At 36.5% G+C, this 22,317-nt stretch overlaps 1 protein-coding gene across 1 annotated transcript in view; it reads left to right on the forward strand.

Moving 5' to 3' along the window:
- The first annotated feature begins 6,687 nt into the window (after nucleotides 1-6,687).
- NEK10 (NIMA related kinase 10) overlaps nucleotides 6,688-22,317 on the forward strand; it is a 99,935-nt gene continuing 84,305 nt past the window's right edge. Inside the window, exons 1-13 of the mRNA XM_013950730.2 lie at nucleotides 6,688-6,761; nucleotides 7,088-7,148; nucleotides 8,326-8,459; nucleotides 8,991-9,089; nucleotides 11,747-11,831; nucleotides 12,623-12,664; nucleotides 15,249-15,327; nucleotides 15,710-15,777; nucleotides 16,797-16,876; nucleotides 18,076-18,162; nucleotides 19,536-19,760; nucleotides 20,269-20,408; nucleotides 21,065-21,126. Of these exons, the coding sequence (XP_013806184.2) occupies nucleotides 6,688-6,761; nucleotides 7,088-7,148; nucleotides 8,326-8,459; nucleotides 8,991-9,089; nucleotides 11,747-11,831; nucleotides 12,623-12,664; nucleotides 15,249-15,327; nucleotides 15,710-15,777; nucleotides 16,797-16,876; nucleotides 18,076-18,162; nucleotides 19,536-19,760; nucleotides 20,269-20,408; nucleotides 21,065-21,126 (1,236 nt within the window). The remainder of the gene's footprint in view (nucleotides 6,762-7,087; nucleotides 7,149-8,325; nucleotides 8,460-8,990; nucleotides 9,090-11,746; nucleotides 11,832-12,622; nucleotides 12,665-15,248; nucleotides 15,328-15,709; nucleotides 15,778-16,796; nucleotides 16,877-18,075; nucleotides 18,163-19,535; nucleotides 19,761-20,268; nucleotides 20,409-21,064; nucleotides 21,127-22,317) is intronic.

Consider the following 22,317-nt stretch of genomic DNA (forward strand, 5'->3'; position numbering starts at 1 on the left):
GTCTCCAGGCAGGGAGGGCAGTCCCGCCGGGCTCCCGCCCCGCCCCAGAGGCGAGGGCTGACGCGGGAAAGCGACGGGGGAAGCAACCCAGCTAGACTGCCGTCTCCTCTGCGTTTCTTAGTTTTGTCATGTGCTTATGAGATGGTCGAATACCCCAACTGTGGTAAAATCAAGCCATGGGGAGGCACAGCATAAACACTACAAACTTTAAAATTTGATTAATTAAAAAGTCAAGAGATAATATGAGTACTTGGGAATATGTGTAAGCATGCAATTTGGTATAAAACAGTTTGGAAGATCAAGTGCTGAGGCAGGCCCGCTTAGTCGTGAATAACCTTTGAAAACTCCAGGGAATCTCTGTACTTGTAAATCAAGTCCAGTTTGTGCTGGGTGCCATCTGCCAGCACAGATTACATCTCAGTCCTCAATCTGACCAAGCAGACTACAGGTAATGTCTCTTAAAATAAGAATTACTTTGGCCCTTTCCCTCCTACATTCCTTCTAATGATGTCTTTCCAGGTCCTGCACCTTAACCAACTCTGAACATTCAGGAGACATTAAACAATCTGTCATGATCTCCAGAAGCCCTAAGTCATACCAATCCAATTCCCTAAAAAGGTCTGCCTATTAGCTAGGGCAGAGAGAAAAGATTTCATAGAGCTACTTATTATCCTTGCCTTGATACAGATCTGCTATATAAACCTCAGAAATCCTCTTTCTTTCCACATCTGTGAATTGCAGTTTAACGGGGTGGACTTAGGCAGAATCTGCAGCTGTAAGTTATGAGCTGGGAAAAGAGCCCAGAGACTCGCATTGCTTGCCTCCAGGAATTTGAGACTGGGCCTAGCCATTTATGGTTCCACTGGAACTGGGGAGGTAGCAGAGGGAAAGCGAAAAACAGCAGTGGTTTGAATATTTTGATTTGTTGGGGAATAGGAACCTGATGCTGGATCCTTGTTAATCATTAGAGAGCCTTCAGAGACGTGACTAAACGAAGTAGAATTTGAGAAGTAGATATATGTGTATAGAAGTTTGCATGTATAGCAAATGTACAGATTTCCATATTGATACAAACCGTGTAAGAAATATTCTTCAAATGTTGTCTGTATGAGTTCATGAGTTTAGAATTTTCTAGTCACATGTTGACAAGTGGTGACCCTTCTGACTGCCTTGCTCTCTGAGAATTATAGAAGAAGTGGTCCCAAGTTCCCTTCGGTTTCATCTAACTGGAGAAGGAGAAGTAAATTTAGAGAGCTTTTCATCATCTTTGATGCTTCCTTTGCCATCATTTGACCTGATTTGAAATGCTTTTTCCATTTTGACAATAATATATTGAAAATATATTTGGGGAGAGCAGTGGATGTTGTCTACCTTGACTTCAGCAAGGCTTTTGACACTGTCTCGCAGAACATCCTTGTAGACAAGCTCAGGAAGTGTGGGCTAGATGAGTGGACAGTGAGGTGGATTGAGAACTGGCTGAATGGCAGAGCTCAGAGGGTTGTGATCAGCGGTGCAGAGTCTAGTTGGAGGCCTGTAGCTAGTGGTGTCCCCCAGGGGTCAGTACTGGGTCCAGTCTTGTTCAACTTCTTCATCAATGACCTGGATGAAGGGACAGAGTGCACCCTCAGCAAGTTTGCTGATGATACAGAACTGGGAGGAGTGGCCGATACCCCAGAGGGCTGTGCTGCCATTCAGAGAGACCTGGACAGGCTGGAGAGGTGGGCGGAGAGGAACCTCATGAAGTTCAACAAAGGCAAGTGCAGGGTCCTGCACCTAGGGAGGAATAACCCCCTGCACCGGTACAGGTTGGGGGTTGACCTGCTGGAAAGCAGCTCTGCCGAGAAGGACCTGGGAGTGCTGGTGGACACCAAGTTAAGCATGAGGCAGCAATGTGCCCTTGTGGCCAAGAAGGCCAATGGTATCCTGGGGTGCATCAGGAAGAGTGTTGCCAGCAGGTCGAGGGAGGTGATTCTCCCCCTCTACTCAGCCCTGGTGAGGCCCCATCTGGAGTTCTGCGTCCAGTTCTGGGCTCCCCAGTACAAGAGGGATGTGGCACTACTGGAGCAAGTCCAGCGAAGGGCTACAAAGATGATTAGGGGACTGGAGCATCTCTCTTATGAGGAAAGACTGAGAGAGCTGGGCCTGTTTAGCCTGGAGAAGAGAAGGCTGAGAGGAGATCTTATCAATGTGTACAAGTATCTGAAGGGAGGGTGTCGAGAGGATGGGGCCAGACTCTTTTCAGTGGTGCCCAGCGACAGGACATGAGGCAACGGGCACAAACTGAAACACAGACAATTCCATCTGAACACGAGGAAATACTTTTTCACAGTGAGGGTGACAGAGCACTGGACCAGGTTGCCCAGAGAGGTTGTGGAGTCTCCTTCTCTGGAGATATTCAAAAGCCGCCTGGACGCGATCCTGTGCAACGTGCTCTAGGTGACCCTGCTTGAGCAGGGGGGTTGGACTAGATGATCTCCAGAGGTCCCTTCCAACCTCAACCATTCTGTGATTCTGTGATTCTGTGAAAATTGCTCTTTTAAGGAGTGATTTTTCATCTGATCTCACATCCAGTGTATGGTACTAGATACATTCCTGTCTGGCAACAGCATAAAAAGTCTTATTAAAGCCAAGATACTGCTGCTTCTTTATCCAGTTTAAGCCAGTTACCCTTCTGTGTATTAGATAGTGGAACTCAGCCACTGGAGTAATTAAGAAAGGAATTCAAGATAAATCAGACATTTAGTTGGCTTACAAAACTGTTCATATCTATTATCCATACCCAGTAGTTATTGCTAGCAAAAGTTATAAGGAATGTAAGATATCTTTTTTTTTTTTCCTGTTTAAGACCATTGTTAACTATTATATTGTAGTTTATGGAGGTAGATTATCCTCCATTATGTCTTTGTGGTTTTGTTTATTTTGGGGTTTGTTTTCACCTTCTGAAGCTTTATGTACTTGTGTCATCTAAGAGAGATACTAGACTGGGCCACAGATCAAATCTAGTGTGATAATTCCTGTGTCTCCTGTTCTCATCATGTGAATTCTTTCATTTCTGACAGGGTTCTTGGAACACTTCTTGTTCTACCCTGCACATCAGCACTATCAGAATACATCTCACTTCCTGTGTAATTGAATTAACATAATAATTAAATTAATTACTTTTAATCATCACCAGCTAAAATGAATTAATGCATATTCACAGAATATTCATTATTATTATTATATTCATGAATATTGCCCTCATTTCATTGTTTTAAATGGAACTGAAAAAGCCTCTATTCTGCAAACATATTTTCCTAAATGTGTTTCTGTTCTTTTTAAGAGTTGTCTGATCTCAATCTTTTTCTGGCACTACCTGAGTCAAGTGCCACTGCTCTTTGGTTTGTTTCTTATATATTGTTCATGGGGACTGGCTTAATAGCTGGAGGATAGTTAGGATAGGCAATAGCCTGGCTCCGTCCAAATTTCTGCTGGCACAACTAAAGAAGAAACATGGGGGTGCAAACTTACTCAGTGTTTTCAAGAAAGTAACTGTGAGATTAGGTAAGGAAATATTTCATGTCTGTTTTCTCTCAGGTTTATGTCTGCTACAAGGAAAATGAGGGGTTGTTTTCTTTAGGCTACCCTTTACGGTGTGGTGCTGATAGAGTTACCTGTTTTGATGACTGGCCACTGATGAAAGGGTTTTCCCCTCTTTTTACAGCTGCGCTTTCCTGCCCCTGCCTTGTCAGCAGAGATACTCATCAGACCACAATAACAGTGAGCTAGACTGGCAGAAAACTAGCTGTATGAAGAGAGAGGTACATGTTTTTCTGCTTCCTAAACTAACTTAGGTTTGGGTCAGATAAGCTAAGGAAGTGGAGAAGAGAGACTGAGGTTGGAAAGTGAGGGGGAACTTTCACCAGCCACTAGCTATTATTTTGGTTTGTCTCTATGCTAAAGCTGAAGGGCACAAACACTTTTAGCCACATAGGTAAATACTCCTTTCCTCATATTGTCCCTGCCTTTGTGCCAGCAAAAGGACTTGGGGAAAAGCTATGGGGTGATAAGGGTTAAAGCAGAAAAGATTATTTGTAACCTGAATCAGGTTCCCAATTCAGCTGACTGTGCACCTGTGGTGGTGCTGTGCTGGCATAATAAAGAGATTTTGCAAGATCGGTAAGTGGCCAGGGCAGGCCTCTCTGTGTTGTAGTGCTTATTAACTTGTGTTGGCTTAATGGCCTCAAGGAACTAGAGGGGCAACCTCAGGAAACAGTTCTTGCAGCTGGGTAACACTTCATCCCTTCATTCTCAGACAATAGTGAAGGGCATTTGGCTTGATGGTTGATGGTTGTCAGGTTTGATTTTGTAAATGGACTTTTGGATCTGTAATATCACTGAACATTTAAAATATTCGGTAGCTATTATTCTGTTTCAACTTTACCAAAGTATGGGAAGCAGCAAAAGCATTGTAGTAGTAGCTCTGATGGAAAATTGAGGGTGTTCTATAGTTGTAAGGTTTCCTAAATGATCACAAAGACCTAACATTTTAGGATGAAATCCTAGCCATATGGGGAATCATGCTATTGATCTTTACGGTTCAGAGATTTAATCCAAGGAAAACTTTTTAAATGGGGGCTTGAAACTTTTAAGGTTTAACTGTATTTGCCCATGGGCAAGTTCTTTTGTGTGTGTTTTGTTTGGTTTATTCTTTAACTGATTGTTTGAAATCTGTTCTTTATACACATGTACTTGTGAGAAAGTTGCCAATTTGTGAGTTTCACAATATTTCTTAAGTGTGTAAATGTGAGATGAAGATTGTATTGTGTCATGCCTTAATGTTACGGCAAACTGATTTAGGTATTGGGGACATGATACAAAATCCAAATTCCACTGAATTTGTACATGGAAATTCTTACTTGTAAGAATTCTTAAATATGCTTTAAAATATACTGGACTTCTCTATGCATCCACCAAAAAGAGTTATTAAAGAACACCTCAAAATACTTCTGTTGTATTTCACCAAAAAATGAATATAAAAAGGCTATGTTCTACCAATAAATAAACCTAATTTCTGAATTCAGATTAAAACAAATTGATTTAGTTCAATTCATTTTCTTTGCTTCAAAAGCAGTAAAAATTAAGAGAAGTCCAGTACATTTGAGAGGTGAGGAATTCCTTTGGGGATCCAGGTCAGTCATTCTCTATGGGGTGACTGGTAGTACTGATTCAGTAGAATAGAAACAGATGAATTGGCTTAACAGGCCACCTCACTCCCCAGAGTGAGGTAATACAGTGCAAAAATGCATCCTGTCAAAAACTGCATTTTGGATAGTTCTGCATCTGTTGTGAATATGCATAATTCTGAAAATAACTGATTTTCAGTAGAGAAGCAGCAGCTTCTAGTAGTTAAAGATGCTTTTGTTTCCTGCCTGGTTTTCTTCTTCTCTGCCTGTATGGTGAGGAGGAATAAAAGATTAATAGCAGAACAACTCTATATTGCACAAAAAAAATGGAGGGGAAGGGAGGCTGTCAGGTTTCATGGGAAAGTCTTATTAAAGAGACATCAATGGAACATCTAAACTATCTACGTTTAGTGAAGAACAAAACAGAGAGGGAGGAATGGATAGTGGTCTTATATCCTTGCTTTATAAAGCAGGAGTGCTCTACCAATATGCAGCTCTATGCAGTTTTCTGGGATAATTCTTCAGCTCCAGCCTGCTCCTGATCATCCTTTTTCCTCTTGGAGCAGGTTCTGCATCAGTATAATTGCTCTAATGGTGGCAAAAGGTTCCTCTTGACCATTTTATTTCTGTGACTTTCTGTCCCTTTCTCCATTCCCCTAATGCAATATAAGATTTCTAGTGAACATATGTTGTGAGCATTGTAAACAGCAAGCCATGGGCTTTTGTGGAAAGTCAGACCTATTGCATGTGTGCAAATAGACAGACTGAAAGTTTATGTGCAGTGGATCTAATACGCAGTAGCGGGCTTGGTGAGGCTCTGCTCTTGTACTGCTCTTTTTTTTTCATACAGCTCTGCTCTTTTACTGAAATAAGCAGGACGTACATCCCATTCGGTAAGAAGAGCTTGGGCACTATTGGTGTAAGGCATTCAGCTGAAATTCAGAAGATCCAGATTCTAAACTCTACCGAAAATTTCTGTGGTTCTTCAGTAGTTTGCATAATGTATGCATCTCATTTATTTGTCAGACACATCCTTTTTCTACTTTCATCTATCTTTTTTATTAAGATGTTAGAAAAGCAATTATCTTCTCTGTTGTCTGCACAACACCTTGTATGATCCAACCCTGATGTCAGCCTGCAAGTGCTGCTGTAGCGTACATAGGCATTCCATGGTAAGAAATAATTGTAATAATGTGCTAGAAGAGGAAGAATCCCAATAAAGATGAAGGGCAATAGCAAGACAGCTGATATTATTTACCCTCACTAAAAATGTTTTGGGAAACAAGGGCTTGTGTATGTAAGGTTAATTACTTTGCTTGTTAATATCTGGAATTCTAAAGGATGCTGTCACTTAGTGCCTAGAATTTCATGCTGACCAAATAGCAGATCCATATTTTCTTCTTGAAGTAATTTCAGTTGATTCTGTAAGCGTTTGTTGCTTTTTGCCACAGTGATAGAATTCTATCACTTTATTTTTAAGGAAATGGTTTTTTTAGCCCTGTGATGATGATGGTGATATACAATGCCTGATCAGGACAAAAAGTTGAAGAGCACAGAAAAAGCAACAGACAAAAAACCTCATGGGATCTCTACTAGGTATAGTATCTGATGTTTTACTTTGTTTGAACTTCAGCAGGACCCATGTGGTATTTGCACTGGCTGCCAAAGCTGAATGCTTTAATTGGAAATGCAGTGAAAACATGACAACTGTTACTCTGGTCACAAAGTTTATGTACACATTTGTTGATTTAAGACGTTCTGGAGAAGCTATAAATTCTTCTCTACACAAAGTGGGGACACGAGGCAACACCAGAGAACTTTTTTTCCTCAGTAGACTTGTAGCTTGTTGATCTTTTAGTCTTACATAAATACTTTTATGTAACTATTAATATATGTACTCATGCTGTTATGTTTTATCCTAGGGATTATTCTGATCTTAAAAGACTTCGGTCTCTCTTAAATGTTCAGTCAAGCAAACAACAGGTATTTTTCAATAACCACTATTAAACATGGTGTACAACTGTATAATTATAAATAATGGTGATTATAGTCTGTTGCAAATAGTTCTAACATTGTGTTCTGTTACAATTAATTACATCTGTTAGTAAATCTTGTGCAGTGGATGTGGTATCTCTTATTTTTTGGCAATCTTAGAGCAGTGGGACAAATCCCATTCAGAAAGAGTGAAAGAATAAAGCTGACCAACCTCCCAGATCGATCCTGATCTGCTGTAATTTTTATTTAAATGGGAAAATATTGCTTTGTTATGTCAATATCTCTGGCAGATTTTATACAGATATTGTTGCACATAGTCAAGTAGTCTAACAGCTTTATCTTCATCCGCACTCTTTACACAATATCATGGAAACAGTCTTGGATGTTTATTAGTTACAACATGATGAAAAGTGGTAAAGAATATAAAAGCACAAATCATCATTTTCACCGTAAACAATTTTTCTTTGGAGAATAACACTACAGCTCAAAACCTTCAGTGAGTAAATTTCAGTGTATGGGACTTGTTAGGTTCATAGTAAAATCTCCTCCACCTCAATGCACTTGGTGAAGCCTGTGTTTGTCATTCAAAGGAAAGAAAAGCAACAGATGGTGAGAGGTGTCAGTCCTTTGAATGCCAAACAATTTCTCCCCTCCTATTCTTTAAAAAAAACATGAAAAAATGACTTAAGGAATCCTCCATGGGTTACAGGAGTTACGCACTTCACTTCCTGGATGGAGGCATGGAATTGCTTCTGAGTATAAAGCTGAAACATCTGAGTTCTCCAACCTAAGTAAAATATGAAGGCTATGCAATTGTAAAAGTGAGACTGGTAAGAAACATTGATAATAGAAGTGCGTGTTGCAGAGTCTATTGAGCTTTCTTTTTATAAATTTTAAAAGACACTATCTTGACACTTTATATAGCTTGATGTACAGCATTGTTTTACATCAGTTCTCCAGGACTTCATTTTTGTATTGTGGTGTGTGTGTATATTACACACACATATATACTTATGTTTTATAATGGCAGTTATAGATTCAAAGTTTAACAGTATCTGTAGTTCAAGTCAGAACTTGAGAAAACGTATATTTTGCTTGTTTACATCCTTATAGAACTGTTAAAATACAGTGTTTGCCTTACAAATGCTCTCCCTTTTCTCCTTAGCTTCCAGCTATTAATTTTGAAAGCGGTCAAACCAGTATGACAAAATCTCAGCAATATGTTGTCAAGAGTAATGGGCAAAAAACCCATAGTCAATGGCAAGGATCAACTGAATCTGTTGAACTTGAAAACTTCAGGTAAAAAAAAAAAAAGCTATTACGATGACACCATGTTGTATATCTGAACATCTTTATGTGTCTTAAGCTTGTTGAGGTGTTGAAAACATTTGTATTTGTACTTTTGTCTGTTACTTGTACTTCCATCTTAACCCACTGTCAAAATATGAATTATATACTTGTAGCTTTCTAAACCTGACTGTGTATATTCTTGCTTTGGTAAGTTTCAGTCATATGCTCCCACTCAACAGAGTGCACTGTTGAGATTTATTATGTTTGATTTAAATAAAGTACTGGTGCCTCTATTTGGAAAGCTTGGACTATTACCCAGACTATACCATTATAATAGTCCCAAATTATGCATGAGAAAAGACTGTTTTTCCATACTGTTAATATTTGGAAATCTGAAATTGTTTTATTCCATTGCAACTGCTTGTATGACATCTCTTCCTTTTTCTTGCTAATACTAAACTTTGGTAATCTAAAATTATCTTGCAGCAAGATAATTACCAATACAGCTTTTTTTTTTTCTTTTTCTACTTTTTTCATTAGCGTGAGCTACAAGAATGAGAGAAATTTTAGCAAACATCCCAAACATAAGCTTTTTCAAGAGATCTTTACAACTTTAGTTAAGAACAGACTTACCTGCAGGTAAGGATACTGCACACATTTATATTTAAGAAAGAGGGATAACTCTTCCTTGAGTTAAGTAAAGAACCAGTATGCATGGATAAGGCCTGACATATATGTTTCAACAGTAGACTTTTGTGTGGAAACTACTAGCTTCACATATCTGGGTAATCTCAGTTTTAGCCTTTTAAACAATCTTTTAGATATTGGTTTTGAAGACTGAATACTTGGTTGGTGGGAGGGAGGGAGGAAGGATTGGGTATCTTAGAATTTTTGTCATCCAGATTTAGTCAAACATCTCCTATGTTTCACATGATCATCTGTCCAAATCTGGTAAATGTAATTTATGGTTTGTTTTTCTAATTAATTTCATTCTTATTTTATTGATACTTGTTCTTATTTTATGGACTGCTGCCAATGTATAGAAAGGTCAATGCCTCTCATGCAATTCAGATAAGCTTATGCTGCTGTTCATATTTATTTGTATATGTGCATATAACAGGAATAGAAAGGAAAAACTCTTTCTTATGCTGTCCTCATAGCATTTGATGGATCAAGAAAAAATTGCAGGACCTTCAGGAAAATATGGGGGAAGCAAAAAGCCCCTTCTGGGGCCTTTCCCTTCTGGGAAAGAAAAGGCTTTTTCAGAATTTGATCAATATATACCATCAAGGTGTGTTGTATTTTTCATCAAGACAAATCATTTGAAAATTTGGAACCTCTTTTTTGGAAGTGGAGTTCATCATCTCAGTACCACTAGAGGGATGTCAGTGGCCTAGCTTCATTTAAGAATTTAAGAATGAAAATTTAAGAATAACTCATGTTGTCTCTTTCCAAATTCTATTTATATGTTGTGGCATATCTAACTCGTTTTTTGTTTTTTTTTCTATGCCCTTTGATGATGATGATATAATAAAACCAGCCTTTGTATTGTAAATGAAAGCACCCAGATGAGATTAATGAGACAAGCATATATTAATAGACCTGTAAAACCCATAACGTAAGTGCAGTTACAAAGGTGATTTAGTTGCCCTTTGTAAATATACTACTACAGCTGCGATGTTATCCTCTCTTTGGAACTACTGCCATCGTATTTTGTCAGACCCTTAGAAGCTGTCACCTTTATCTGCATTACATACTTTTGCTGGCATAGCTATGTTTGGTTGGGGTGCAAAAAATTCACACCCACTTACTGACATTGCTTGGCAGAAGACCTGGTTGAAGATAGTTAGTTCTGTTGAGAAGAAAGCTTTGATCAGCTTAGCTTAAGTTGTTTGGAGAAGCAGTGTAACTAAGCAGGCAGAAGAACTTCTGTTGGCATATGCTGAATACACACTAGGGTCTCTAGTAACAAGTAATGTAAATGTAACTATAGTAGCAGAGGCTCTCAAATGTTAACTAGGCTCAGAGAATTACTGTCCCCACTCGAAAATGTGACAGATGGATCGCTCCATTAAAGAAACTAACTTTGGTCAAGAATCAAGGCCTTGTGAAAAAATAACTTTATGGAACCACTGTTCAAATGAGATGAAGATCGTTTCCAGTCTTGCCTCCAAATTTTTGCCTAGCGCATGGTTTGCCAGTATGTGATTGCTGTTTACTCTCCATGAAAGCTAAGCACTTTTCTGAAGGGGCCAAGTATGGAAACATAGTAAAAAATAACATTGCTTCTGGCAGAATATTGGCATTAGAAGGGCTGAGATTTTGCTAGTATCTATTTGCACAACATTTATTTTTATCAAAATATTTTTAGCCATTGGCATCATTCCCAACTACAAATGATAACAAGGGAAGAGAACTGCCACATCATACAGACTTCTTCTGTTCCTTGGAAACTTGCCCAGATATAGATTCTCTGCTCTCAATTAAAACAAAACAAAAAGGTGTCCAATGTTAGGTTTGTTTTAAATGGGGAAAGGGGGGTATATACCTTCCACAGACAAGGGAATTAGTGATGCCATTACTGGTATTTATGCAGGACTACTGCCCCTTGATGTTTTGTGCAAATCTGAGTTGTGTTTTCTGCCTAGCTTTGCATGCAGAAACATAAAGAGGATGTTCTGGTTGAAAGTATAATACTGTATCAAAAACATTTAAACAAAATAATAAGTTATTCCAAAGACTACTAATAGTCTTCGGAATAATAAGACTAATAATAGACTAATAATATTACAGTAGTAATAATGTATTTTAAAAAACAGGGTAGATCATGATCATTTAAATTTATTTCAAATCTAGCTATTCTTACTTCTGCAGCACTCATGGTTTTATTATATTTTTATGTAAGTATAATTTGTGCACTGAAATTTGGCGTGTGCTTTCCCTGTTTCTGTCCTTTTGGGCCTTGATGCTTGCACTTAAACTAAGTTTCTGTCAAAGCATGATCAGTTTGTGCTTAGAGATGGGCGTGAGCTTTCCTGGATCACTTCACTGACAATGAGTGATGGCTGGTAATGTTCATATAATGAAATTAATTTATTTAAAATTGTTACTATTTTTGAATGTAAATAGGATTTAAAGTTGTATAGTATAGAATTCTGTAGTATAGTATATTGTATAGCTGATGTAGGTTATTAATTTTCTACTAAACTAATTCCTAAATTGAAATGGCATATGTAAGTGTTTCTTCCGCTTGTTTATTGTATTTGATTGGTATGTTTTGGATATTTCTGCTACAGGGAGTGGGTTAATCAAGCTCCAGCCATCCATTTTCTGAGAGTATTAATCTGCCTGAGATTACTAATAAGGGATCCATGCTATCGGGTCAGTATATCAAAATATTGTTTCCTATTTAGAGAAGAGAATGCATATAAGGAGCATGCTTATACTTTTGTAGGGGCATGTGTATAAAAATGCGTGCATTCTTACAGATGCATACTTATTATATGTCTGCACCTATATTTCTCCATGTGAAGATATAAGTGAGCTGCAAGCAAACAGATTCCAAGAGTGAACTTCTGCTGTTCTTGGATAGTTTACTCAATTTCTGATATTTATTATGTAGTATCTGTTGTTGCTAACCCTAGCAAAGAACCTGTGAATCTGCATAACAGACAGCTTGATCATTGCTCTGATCTCTAGATTCCTTACCTGACTTTAGTTCTTGGTATAAATATGTAAAATTCCTATAATGTATTAATTGAAGAAAATTGAAAACTGCCTATTCTTCCTGGCAGCCTTATGCTTTGAACTACAAACAAATAGTTTTTAATTGTATTCTGGCTATTATAGTTGTTACTCATAAGATTAAGCCTCAAACATTTAAGATATTTGTTTTCATGAATTTCTTTTCCATGTCTTCTGAAGCTTATATTGCTGTTCCAATTTTCAAACCTTAAAATTTCACCCCTATGGTTTTATATAACTGCTTAAATATAAGTAATTCTAAACTTGAAGGTACTAAGCATCTCCAGAATCCATTGACTTTGACAACTGGAGATAAGATTTCTCAAAACTCATAACAAATAGGGCCTTTATATTCAAATATTCTCTCATTCTTTTGTTTTCTGTATTTTTGATTCACTTAATTTGTTCATATATTTATTTTCTTTTAGGAAATGCTCCACAGCTTGGGTGGGATTGAATGTCTAGCTCAGGTAAGTCTCCTTAGTACCTTTGCCCAATATGTTGCATGTAAAAAGCAGCGTACATGTAGTTTTGGTTTATGGAAAGAGTTATGTTCTCCTGTTTGCACATGGGCAGTTTGTGTGTTTTTCACTAGTGCACAAAGCAACTGTCTGTGTAATCTAGCAGGGCTTAACCCATGGCTTTTAATTATGAGGGTTTAATTATGAGGAGATGCCTACTGACGTGGGAAAAGGGTTAGGAAAGGTCAACATATTTGGTTCAGTCACAAGAAAAGAAACTGTAGACTTTTGAAGGAAAGATGAGTGAAGTCACCTTGAACTTCACCAAATGACTTCTGAAGGGGGAAAAGCATAGTGATAGAAGGATTTAACAGGTTGAAATGTGGGAACTACAGTACCTTTGCATTATGAAACATTATTGACTGACTACTGTATTCTTATTGTTCTGTGTTAATATTGCTTTACTCATGGGTTTTTAATATCTATTCTTCAGTGAGTGGGAGTTGTCCATTTGACAGCAAGTTACAGCATCACTTGAATATGTTTAAGACTGAGATTAAACATTGGTAGTTTTCCTTCTAGAAAAATTAGAATTTGGAAAAACGTATGTATCTTTCTAGAATGTGATCATCATTCATTAATGGCATTAATGGCATTCATTAATGGCATCCCTGGTACTTCAAGGAACTAATAGTGTGCTATGAGTTCTTTGGTCTGACAGTCACCAGTTTAAAACATATGTAGAGCTGCAGGAGTTAAAGATTGTTTCGTTCTAAAGGATGTGGTTCTCACATGAATTGTTTGGAGTATTCCAATCCTATGTCATTTAATGCTTAACTATGCCTTTTGGGGGACTTGCACAGTGTGTAGTATAATGGCCTACTGAGGTTTGGCAACATCTGCAAATGCAGTCCTCTGCAGCAGGAACCCAAATCATAAAATTGATAATCATTTTTGCTTTATATGTGTTGCTGGCATAGAGAATTCAAAAATCATCAGAAGTAATTTTAATGATTTCTGAACTTTTGGGGAAATTAATCTTTTTTATCTTTTGAAGTGAGATAAAATGAAGTGCTAAATGGACTTCTGGCACTCTGAAAAGCACTTTGAAAAATGTTAAGGCTGAGACTTTCAAAACTCCCTCAGAAATTTGAAGAGTGGCAATAATTTTAGTGTGAATTGTTCATCAAAATTTCTTGCCTAATCTGAATAGCTCAGTCTAAAGTCCTTCATTAGACTGTTATATACAGCACAGAAAACATCTTTTTGGCATCACAGTTTCATATAAAAACTATCTTCATTTTAAAGTGTTTTGGGATGTTTTGATAGAAAACACTAATAAAATTATTACCATCACTGTTACTTTGCATAGCAGTGTCCTCCTCATGTGAGTTTTCTATTCAAATTATGTCCTACTACAGTAGTTCTAGTCTCTCTGTGCTATCTGATTGAAACTGCTACAGGTTCTGTACACAGTGTTCAGGAGATTTCAAACTCCCACCAACTGTAAGACCAATATGTAAGTGATGCTGAGAATCTTACCAAGATCTTGCGTACAAACATTACATCCTTGTGATAATTCTCATTTCCTGGATAAGTATGTTTGCCCAGTTCGGTATTAGGGTTATTAATTATTAGTTATTAAATATAGCCTGTTGGCTATATTAAAAAAAAAAAAAGTGCCTGCAATTGCAGCTTGTGTAGAATCTGAGCCTGTCAGTCTAAGCATGCTTGAGAATATAAAGCAATACTGATCTGGACTGAAGATTCTTCTAGCTGTTGCTGACAGTAGCCAGTAGATACTTAAAGAAATATGAGAGCAGAAGCCTGAAGTGATAACTCCCCAGAAAACTCCATCGGCCTCCAGGAACTTGCAAGGAAGGGAATTTTGAACCTACAATTAAAGTCTTTGTATTTGATAGCCTTCAGTGGATTTTCCTCCTGTGGAATTTTTCTAGTTGCTTTTGGAATTCTTGCACTTCAGGATATCTTCTGTACCCTGACAAGGAGTTTCACAGCCAAACTATGCATGATGTTGGAGAGCTACCTTTTTTTGCCTTTAGTTTTGTAATTGCCACATGTTTTCATTTAATACAATATGGAAATGACTGAATAATTTTCCCTATTTACTTTTTCTATGCCAGTCATGTTCTGAGAATGCCCACTAGGTTCCATCTGAAGAGTCTTAAAGAGTTTTTGAATCCCAGTCAAGTTTAGGCAGGATATAGTCACAGTATGGTGCAGCCTAGGCAGTTTGGGAGGATTTTCTGACACAAAAATGGAGAAATCTAGACACTCAGGGAAATTTTGCAGTCAAACAGGGAGGTATCTTGTGATGTTGAGCACATTCAGGGTTAGGAAACGGTTGAACAGAGGTTTCTGTGGATTGCAGTTTCGGTCTTGGCCTATCTGGCTCTAGATTTTGGGATTCTATATATAGTGAATCTAGCCAGTGCTGTTTCAGGAATAGCTGGGTAAGCTGTATTGTGAAGCAGATGCACCACCTACAGGCTATTTCTGTGCATAACAATTAGATTTATGAATTAAAACTTTTTTTCTAATAGTATCCTTTATTTTCTTTTCCTACCTATAGTATATGGAAACAGTAGCAAATGGCTATCTTGATTATGGAGAAGAGCAGCATAATGTGGACAAATTGGTCAACATGACATGTAAGTGTTTTAGCTGTTATCTTACAAGTGCACTTACAACTTTGTATTGAAAGGAGGCAAACATTGTATGTGAGGCTTAAAAAAATGTTTAAAATACTTGAGATGGTCAGAACTAAGGTATTGCTAGATTCAGTGTAAGCATCATCACACAAGTATTAAGGTAGGTGAAACTGCTGTGGAATAGCACATCTTGTTTTTGTGCATATGTAATATTTCTTCTTAAGAAATTGTTACCTCTTTATACATTAAAATAACAGAGTAAAGTGAACCAGTCATGTCATGTCAAAGAACTTATCCAGTTTTTTATTTCATTATTTGATTAGTAAAAAGAAAAATATTAACTGAAGAAGACCCAATTTATGTGATTTCCTATGTTCCATAGATATTTTTCAAAAGCTTGCTGCCGTTAAAGATCAAAGAAAATGGGTTATAGTGAGTGGAGCACATAAAGTAAGTGCTTTATAAAATTGCTACTTATAACCAATTAGCTACTTAACCGAATGATTTATGCTTTTCAAATTTGAGCTGTCTGGGACTATATTCCTTACAATGTCAAACTTGTAAAGTAAGATAATGTCAGTTCTGTGTTTTATTGGTGTGAATTACTATCATAAAAATTATTTCATGTATGTGAGTTAATTGGCCTGATGCATGGTTATTGATTGTTTGAGGTAATTAAGTCTTAAGTGTTTTGACTAAACTTGTTCCTATAAAAACAGTAGTCATGTTTACACTGTGCTAAACTACATATTGCTATAATGTAGATTGTTAGGAAATATCTTCTATGATTATTCACTTATACAGCATTCCGTGTCTAAGCAGAACAGTGTCAACCTTGCTGGAGGTTACCGTGAGTGTAAGGATGTACACTTAACATATTTAAAGGCTGATTTGTGGCCAAATTGAGAAACAGTTGAGACCAAGACAGTAGTGCTTTGCGATTCTATTATGCTGCGGTAAAACATTGGCAATTGTGATCAGATAGTATTTGAAGATATACTTTTAGAGAATGTAGACAATATGAGTCCTACTTTATGATCTAAATCATTATTGGAATACGTGCAGGGCTTTAAACTACATATAGTTTAAATATAAGCTGAAGATTAACTTTTTACTTGAAGGGGCCTTGATTTAGAGTTCTAAAGAGTTTCACACCAGAACAGATTTTAAAATGGTATCTTAAGTTGGGCAGTTGCTTTAACAGTCATGAGAGATGCTAATTGCAGTTTGAAAAGAGAGATCTTTGCTTGTCCTAAGACTAAGTATGTTCTGAGATTTTACGTGTGTCTTTAAGTGTACTAAAAGTGTACTTTAAGTGTATCTAACACTTTCAGTGTATTCTGTGAGGATTCAGTTTTTATTTTGAAAATTATTGACTTTTCAATTAAAAAAATAGATATGCATTTGAGTCATAATAGAAAAGCATATAATTTACATTCATTTATCTTGTTCTATGTTTCATTTTCCAGACTTTAGTAAATTTGTTAGCTGCCAGAGACAGCAATGTGCTTTTGGGGGCCCTCCTTGCTCTAACTAGCCTGGCAGAAAGGTAGGTTCAATTTAGCATGCTGTTGTTCACAATAAGCATTTTAGTGTTATCTCTTGGTACAGTATTAAAACTGCTGTTTATGGAGAAGACATTTATTTACAGAATGAGGCCTTGTTCTGCAGAGGCTTATGAAGTGTGCTTAAATTTTACATTGAAGCAGTAAAAATGAAAAGTTAAAAAGCCTTTACAAGCTACCAAGTACAGACTTAGGTCCTTATAGCAGCCTTCATACTCATGTGAAGAACTTTGCAAGACTGGAGTCATATAATGTCTCTTTGTAATCCCCATGCAGACTTCTGTAATTCTTTCTTCTCTGTGTATAAAAAACTTATGTCCTGAACTGAATATGACAGTGCCCCAAAATAACTAGCAGGAAGTTTGTTCGGTTTAGTAGATAAAGAATACATACATCCAAATCCATATGTATGTATCCTCTCTTCACTAATGGCTGTTTTAAATATACATCATATTATTTGGTTCTGGTGTGGGGAAGAAAAGGAAAAGGAAGATACAACATCTTTAATTCTGAAAAGTTTTATAGAAGAAATGCTTCTTGTTCTACATTATTTTTCTGCTGCCTTCCAGACTTGTATAACAATTATATCTTTTAGGTGAAAAAATTTAAGGAAAATCATAAAACTGAAGAAAATTGATGCAATTGCTTGAATGAGTAGGAATTTACTTCCTGAGATTTATCCAGAATTTCTCTTTCCTCAAATTTTTTTCATTTTATTTCAGTTTAATTTTTTTTAATATCAGGATTAATTTGAATTATGTTATACTTACATTTTTAGCTTGTGTTTAATTTATTCCTAAAATTAATTTTTTTACATTTGGACTGGGCAAGAAAGTATTTGGAGTAGATTAAAAATATTTGTGCAAATTATGTTTGCTTATAAAAAAACCTCATTTGCTGAATTTCTTAATTTCTAATATCAAACAAAGTAAATATATTTGTGTCTCTACTCTTACACATTTGCTCTTCTGTATTGGGAAAACTGGAAATTGTGATAGTGTCAGTTCTTGACTAAACATATTTTTGTGTTTTTAAATGTTCATGTGTTCAGTATGATATTATTACTTAAGTCTTGAGAAAAAAATAATTGGTCAAAGCAATGCATAAGGAGGGAGGCTAAAGAGCAATGTGTTTTTTCATATAATTTAATTTGATATAAATGCCAGGAATAATCAATTTGTAGTCCAGAATGTAGGGAGAAGATAAGTGAGCTCGTCATTGTTGAGAACTTGCTGGTGATATTACATGAATACGATTTGCTTTCTAAAAGGTGAGACTTCGCTTATAGATTAATTATGTTAAATTTTTTTTGACTTTTTTATTTAGAGACATGATTATTTAGAGGAATTAGATAATGTGCCATTTTGTTCAAGGTAAAGTTCTGAAATTATGTATTTTCAGTCAGATATTGATAGAGCAAAATCTTTTCTAGTAGGCTGTCTCCTTTCTTCCTGTTGATGGCCTACAATTCAGATAGATTGTAAAGCTTCCTTAAAGTGATAGCAGTTGCTTTTCTTGGTGCTTCTCCTCTTTGCTCCCAGCAGAACTGACTGGTTAGATGGCAACCATGTTGAGCTCTGACAGATCCTGGGATGCACAATATAAATGAGTAAAATGTCACCAGACATAGCTGCCTTAGTTTATAGCAGAGGCTGGATCAGTCCCCATATCCCTTTGCTCAGAAGATCATAAAGGCTCCTTCAGTCCTTTAAACCCCATTTCAGCTCAGCTAAGCTGCTGGTTGAGGATAGTATGTCTGCGTCTGGGTAAGAAACCAAAAGACTCTCAAACTTAATGACATTTCACTTACCCTACCACATTTAAAATTTTTAGGGAGTATTTTCATTATTTCTTTGCTTACTTATTTTACATATGATTAGAGATAAAGCAAATAAAAATGCCAAAAGATTTTATTTAGCTTCTGCATTTGAAATTATTTAGATTACATTTAAAACTATAATGTTGTTTTAAAAATTGGAATTTGAACCTAGCGAAAAAGCTGGTGAATTCAATGATAGTTAAGAATAAAAGTTCAGATAGGGTTTTTCATTTTCATGTGTTTCATCAAACATGCATACAGCTTTTTGGTTCCAAATGGGAGTAGAATTCCCTAACCATGGTTTCTCTGGTACATCCACCCTGATTATAGACAGTGGAATTAATAAAAATTTTGTATGAACTTTTTTTGTGATATATCCAATACCTTTTGTAAACATAATATTCATACCATACTGGAGAAGAATCTAGATCGTTTGTGCAGTTATTCTAATTACACAGATGGACTTTACAAGTTCATGCAGTGGTACTGGTCATTCATTGACAAGAAAAGAGGTAATGTGGATTGCTGCAGTCCACCTGGTCTCCTTCATCCTGGCTCTGTATGTTTGGCTGCATATGCTGTCATTCATACTCAATAGTAAACATAATTTCATCCCGTGTGAAAATTTAGACCTTCCTTTCCCCCCACCCCCAGCAGTGACTCTAAGCAGTTTACAGTGACTTTAAGCAGTTTTCTTTAAGCTCTTTTTTTTATTGGAGGTCTCTGTTCTTTCTCAAACATTTGCTGTGTTTTTCTCCCCTTTGGTAACTGGCAATTCAAATGAATGAGGGAGTTGCTGTTAAAATTTCTTGCTGATTTTTCAGGCTCACAGCAGAGTTGTTACGACTCCTCTGTGCAGAGTCACAAGTCAAAGAGCAAGTAAAAATGTATGAAGGAGTTCCAGTCCTGCTCAGTTTGCTCCATTCTGATCATATCAAGCTTCTATGGAGTATAGTTTGGATTCTGGTACAGGTTTGTGAAGACCCTGAGACTAGTGTGGAAATCCGGATTTGGGGTGGAATCAAGCAGCTCCTTCATATATTACAGGGGTAGGTTTTCAGTCCTCAACATTCTGGCAATTTTATGAGACTGTTTCATATATCAAGGTACATTTGACCAAGCCACATTTTATCAAATATCTTCTTTCTTTTGTTCTGCTGTATGTGATGTCTGCCGAAATTAAAAAGCTATTCAAAACATAATGAATAGGAAGTATTTTTTTTTCCACTTACGCATATTTCATTGTTCTCTTAAACTGCATTTTTCATATATTCAGTGTATAAACAAAACCATGAGTAGATTAAAAATGCCATTACTGTCTACTTAGTTTCCCTACTAATTTGCCACCTCTTTGGTGAGCTAGAATTGTGGATATAATCGATGGACATGGTAAAGGGACTTTCTGCTTAAAAGTTTGTCTGCTTTTTCAAAGTATGTTGCCTAATCTAGTGAAAAGATAAGGATCCAAATTTTCAGAATGTAAGAATTGGTTAACAAAGATACGTTAAGCCAATTTTTAGATGGCTATTTGTTTTGTTTTGTTTTGGTTTTCCTCAGTGAGAGAAATCTTATTTCTGATCGCTCTTCAATTGGAAGTTTATCTAGTGCAAATGCAGCAGGGAGAATCCAGCATCTTCATTTGTCAGAAGATTTGAGTCCTAATGAGATACAAGAAAATACTTTCTCCCTTAAGGCAGGTAGGTTTATAAGGCCTAATCCTTGGTTATGTGTTTACTAGCAGCTGCACACAGGGATTCAAAATATTTCAGAATTGAAGTAATAACCAGTTACACCTGCTTTGGGGAGTGGGAGCATCAACTCAGTGTTTATTTCTAGATGTGCAATCCCAGTACATATTTTCAGAAAGCACACTTTTTTTTAGAAAGAAGCAAAGGGTAAAGTATTTAGTACATGGGAATCATATGCATTTCTTCCACCTGTAAGACTGTCCCTCTAGTCTCTATAGAAAGAGCATGCAAATGATCCTTACTGGGATTACTTTAGCCTTTGCAATATCTCCTTGAAAATTATAACATAATATGTAACAGTCTTTTTAAATACATTATCCTGAGTGTTATATCTGAGGAGCTGCTAATGTGAAATGAATAGCATTAGTAGATCGTGCATTCATAAAGTCTGTGATCTCCTTACAAAAACATTGACCACATGGAATATATACTGGGTTACTTCTGACTGCTTTCTTTAAGGACCCCTACATAAGACAGTGGAGTGTAAGCACTGAACCTACGGAGGTCTTTTGTAATTTTGACTGAGTACTTGTTTGTGTTTTTAGCCATCTGAATATTTTTATGAATCTGGCTGTGTATGTTATATCTGATCTTTTTAATTCTAGCTTGTTGTGCTGCGATTACTGAACTGGTGCTCAATGATACTAATGCTTACCAAGTAGTACAGGTAAGAAGACTTTATTCAGTTAAGTAAGGCATTAGAGTTTATAATTTTACCATATCTTGGTTATTTTCTTGAGCAAGGAAGCAAACTGTATTTTAAGGATTTGACTTATTTGTTGTTATTGGTCAGCATCACTTAATTAACAAACAGAATGCATTTCAAAGGGATTGGACAATATACCTTTATATAACTTTAATATCTGTGTCTCTTTGTACATACATGCACACACACATATGCACACTTAGACCCACAGATATCAACATATGTGTCTAGTCATTATAGAGAATAAACAGCTTTACTCAGACACATACTTTATTTTGATTGAAATCTCTTGCCATACTTTTGCAATATTCAAAATAGAATAGTAAATCAGAGTAACCATGGAATTTACTGAAAAACACAAATTTTGAGTTTTATGAAGTTTATTAAAACAGACTTTGAGCAGCTTAATGTTGGAATGTCAGGCAAACAATTTCCCTCCTTTCCTCAGGATTTGATATTTCCAAGATAATGTCCTGGTATTCCACCCCTAGAAGTGTGGCTCTGAAGCGCATTATCAAATGCAGTATTTAAATTGGCAGAATCAATGGTTCTGAAAACAGTTCTTAAAAATCCCTGGTACAGATTCCATGCGTAGCTAAAGACATAAATATTGAGGACATTAATACCAGGTAAAATCCATAGCCACTTCTATTACTCTAAATATTAGGTCAAGATTCATAATCCGTGTGTTAGCTTAAAACCCAGCTAGAGCTACTCTTAAAAGGGATTGAGAGAATGGAGAGTCTTAAATGTGATAGGCAAAGGAGTTCATGTATATTTCAAGAGTACTGGTCAAGAGGAAAGGAGTGGAAGTAAGTTTAGAAAAATTACTTTCTGTGTAGTTTAAGCACTAAAATTGTCAATAAATCATATCAATTTAGACAACTTTTTATCTGAACCATGTATCTGCATATGTTTTAGGCTGAGCTTGGTTTAATCAAAATAAAATATCACTTACTTAAATTGGATGTATTTTGAAAACGGTACAACTCTGGGGAAATTAAGGAATGAAGAGCTGATTTTAATGTAGAATAGGGACATAACTTCAAGTACGTTTATTTCGACAGCAGTTCTACCCCACCACAATCTGTTTCATTTCCAGTCCTTTCTTTCTTCTAATGTAACTTTTTGAGAGCTGCCTGGAGAACAAGA

Source organism: Apteryx mantelli, chromosome 2, assembly GCF_036417845.1.
Source record: "Apteryx mantelli isolate bAptMan1 chromosome 2, bAptMan1.hap1, whole genome shotgun sequence".
Lineage (NCBI taxonomy): Eukaryota > Metazoa > Chordata > Aves > Apterygiformes > Apterygidae > Apteryx > Apteryx mantelli.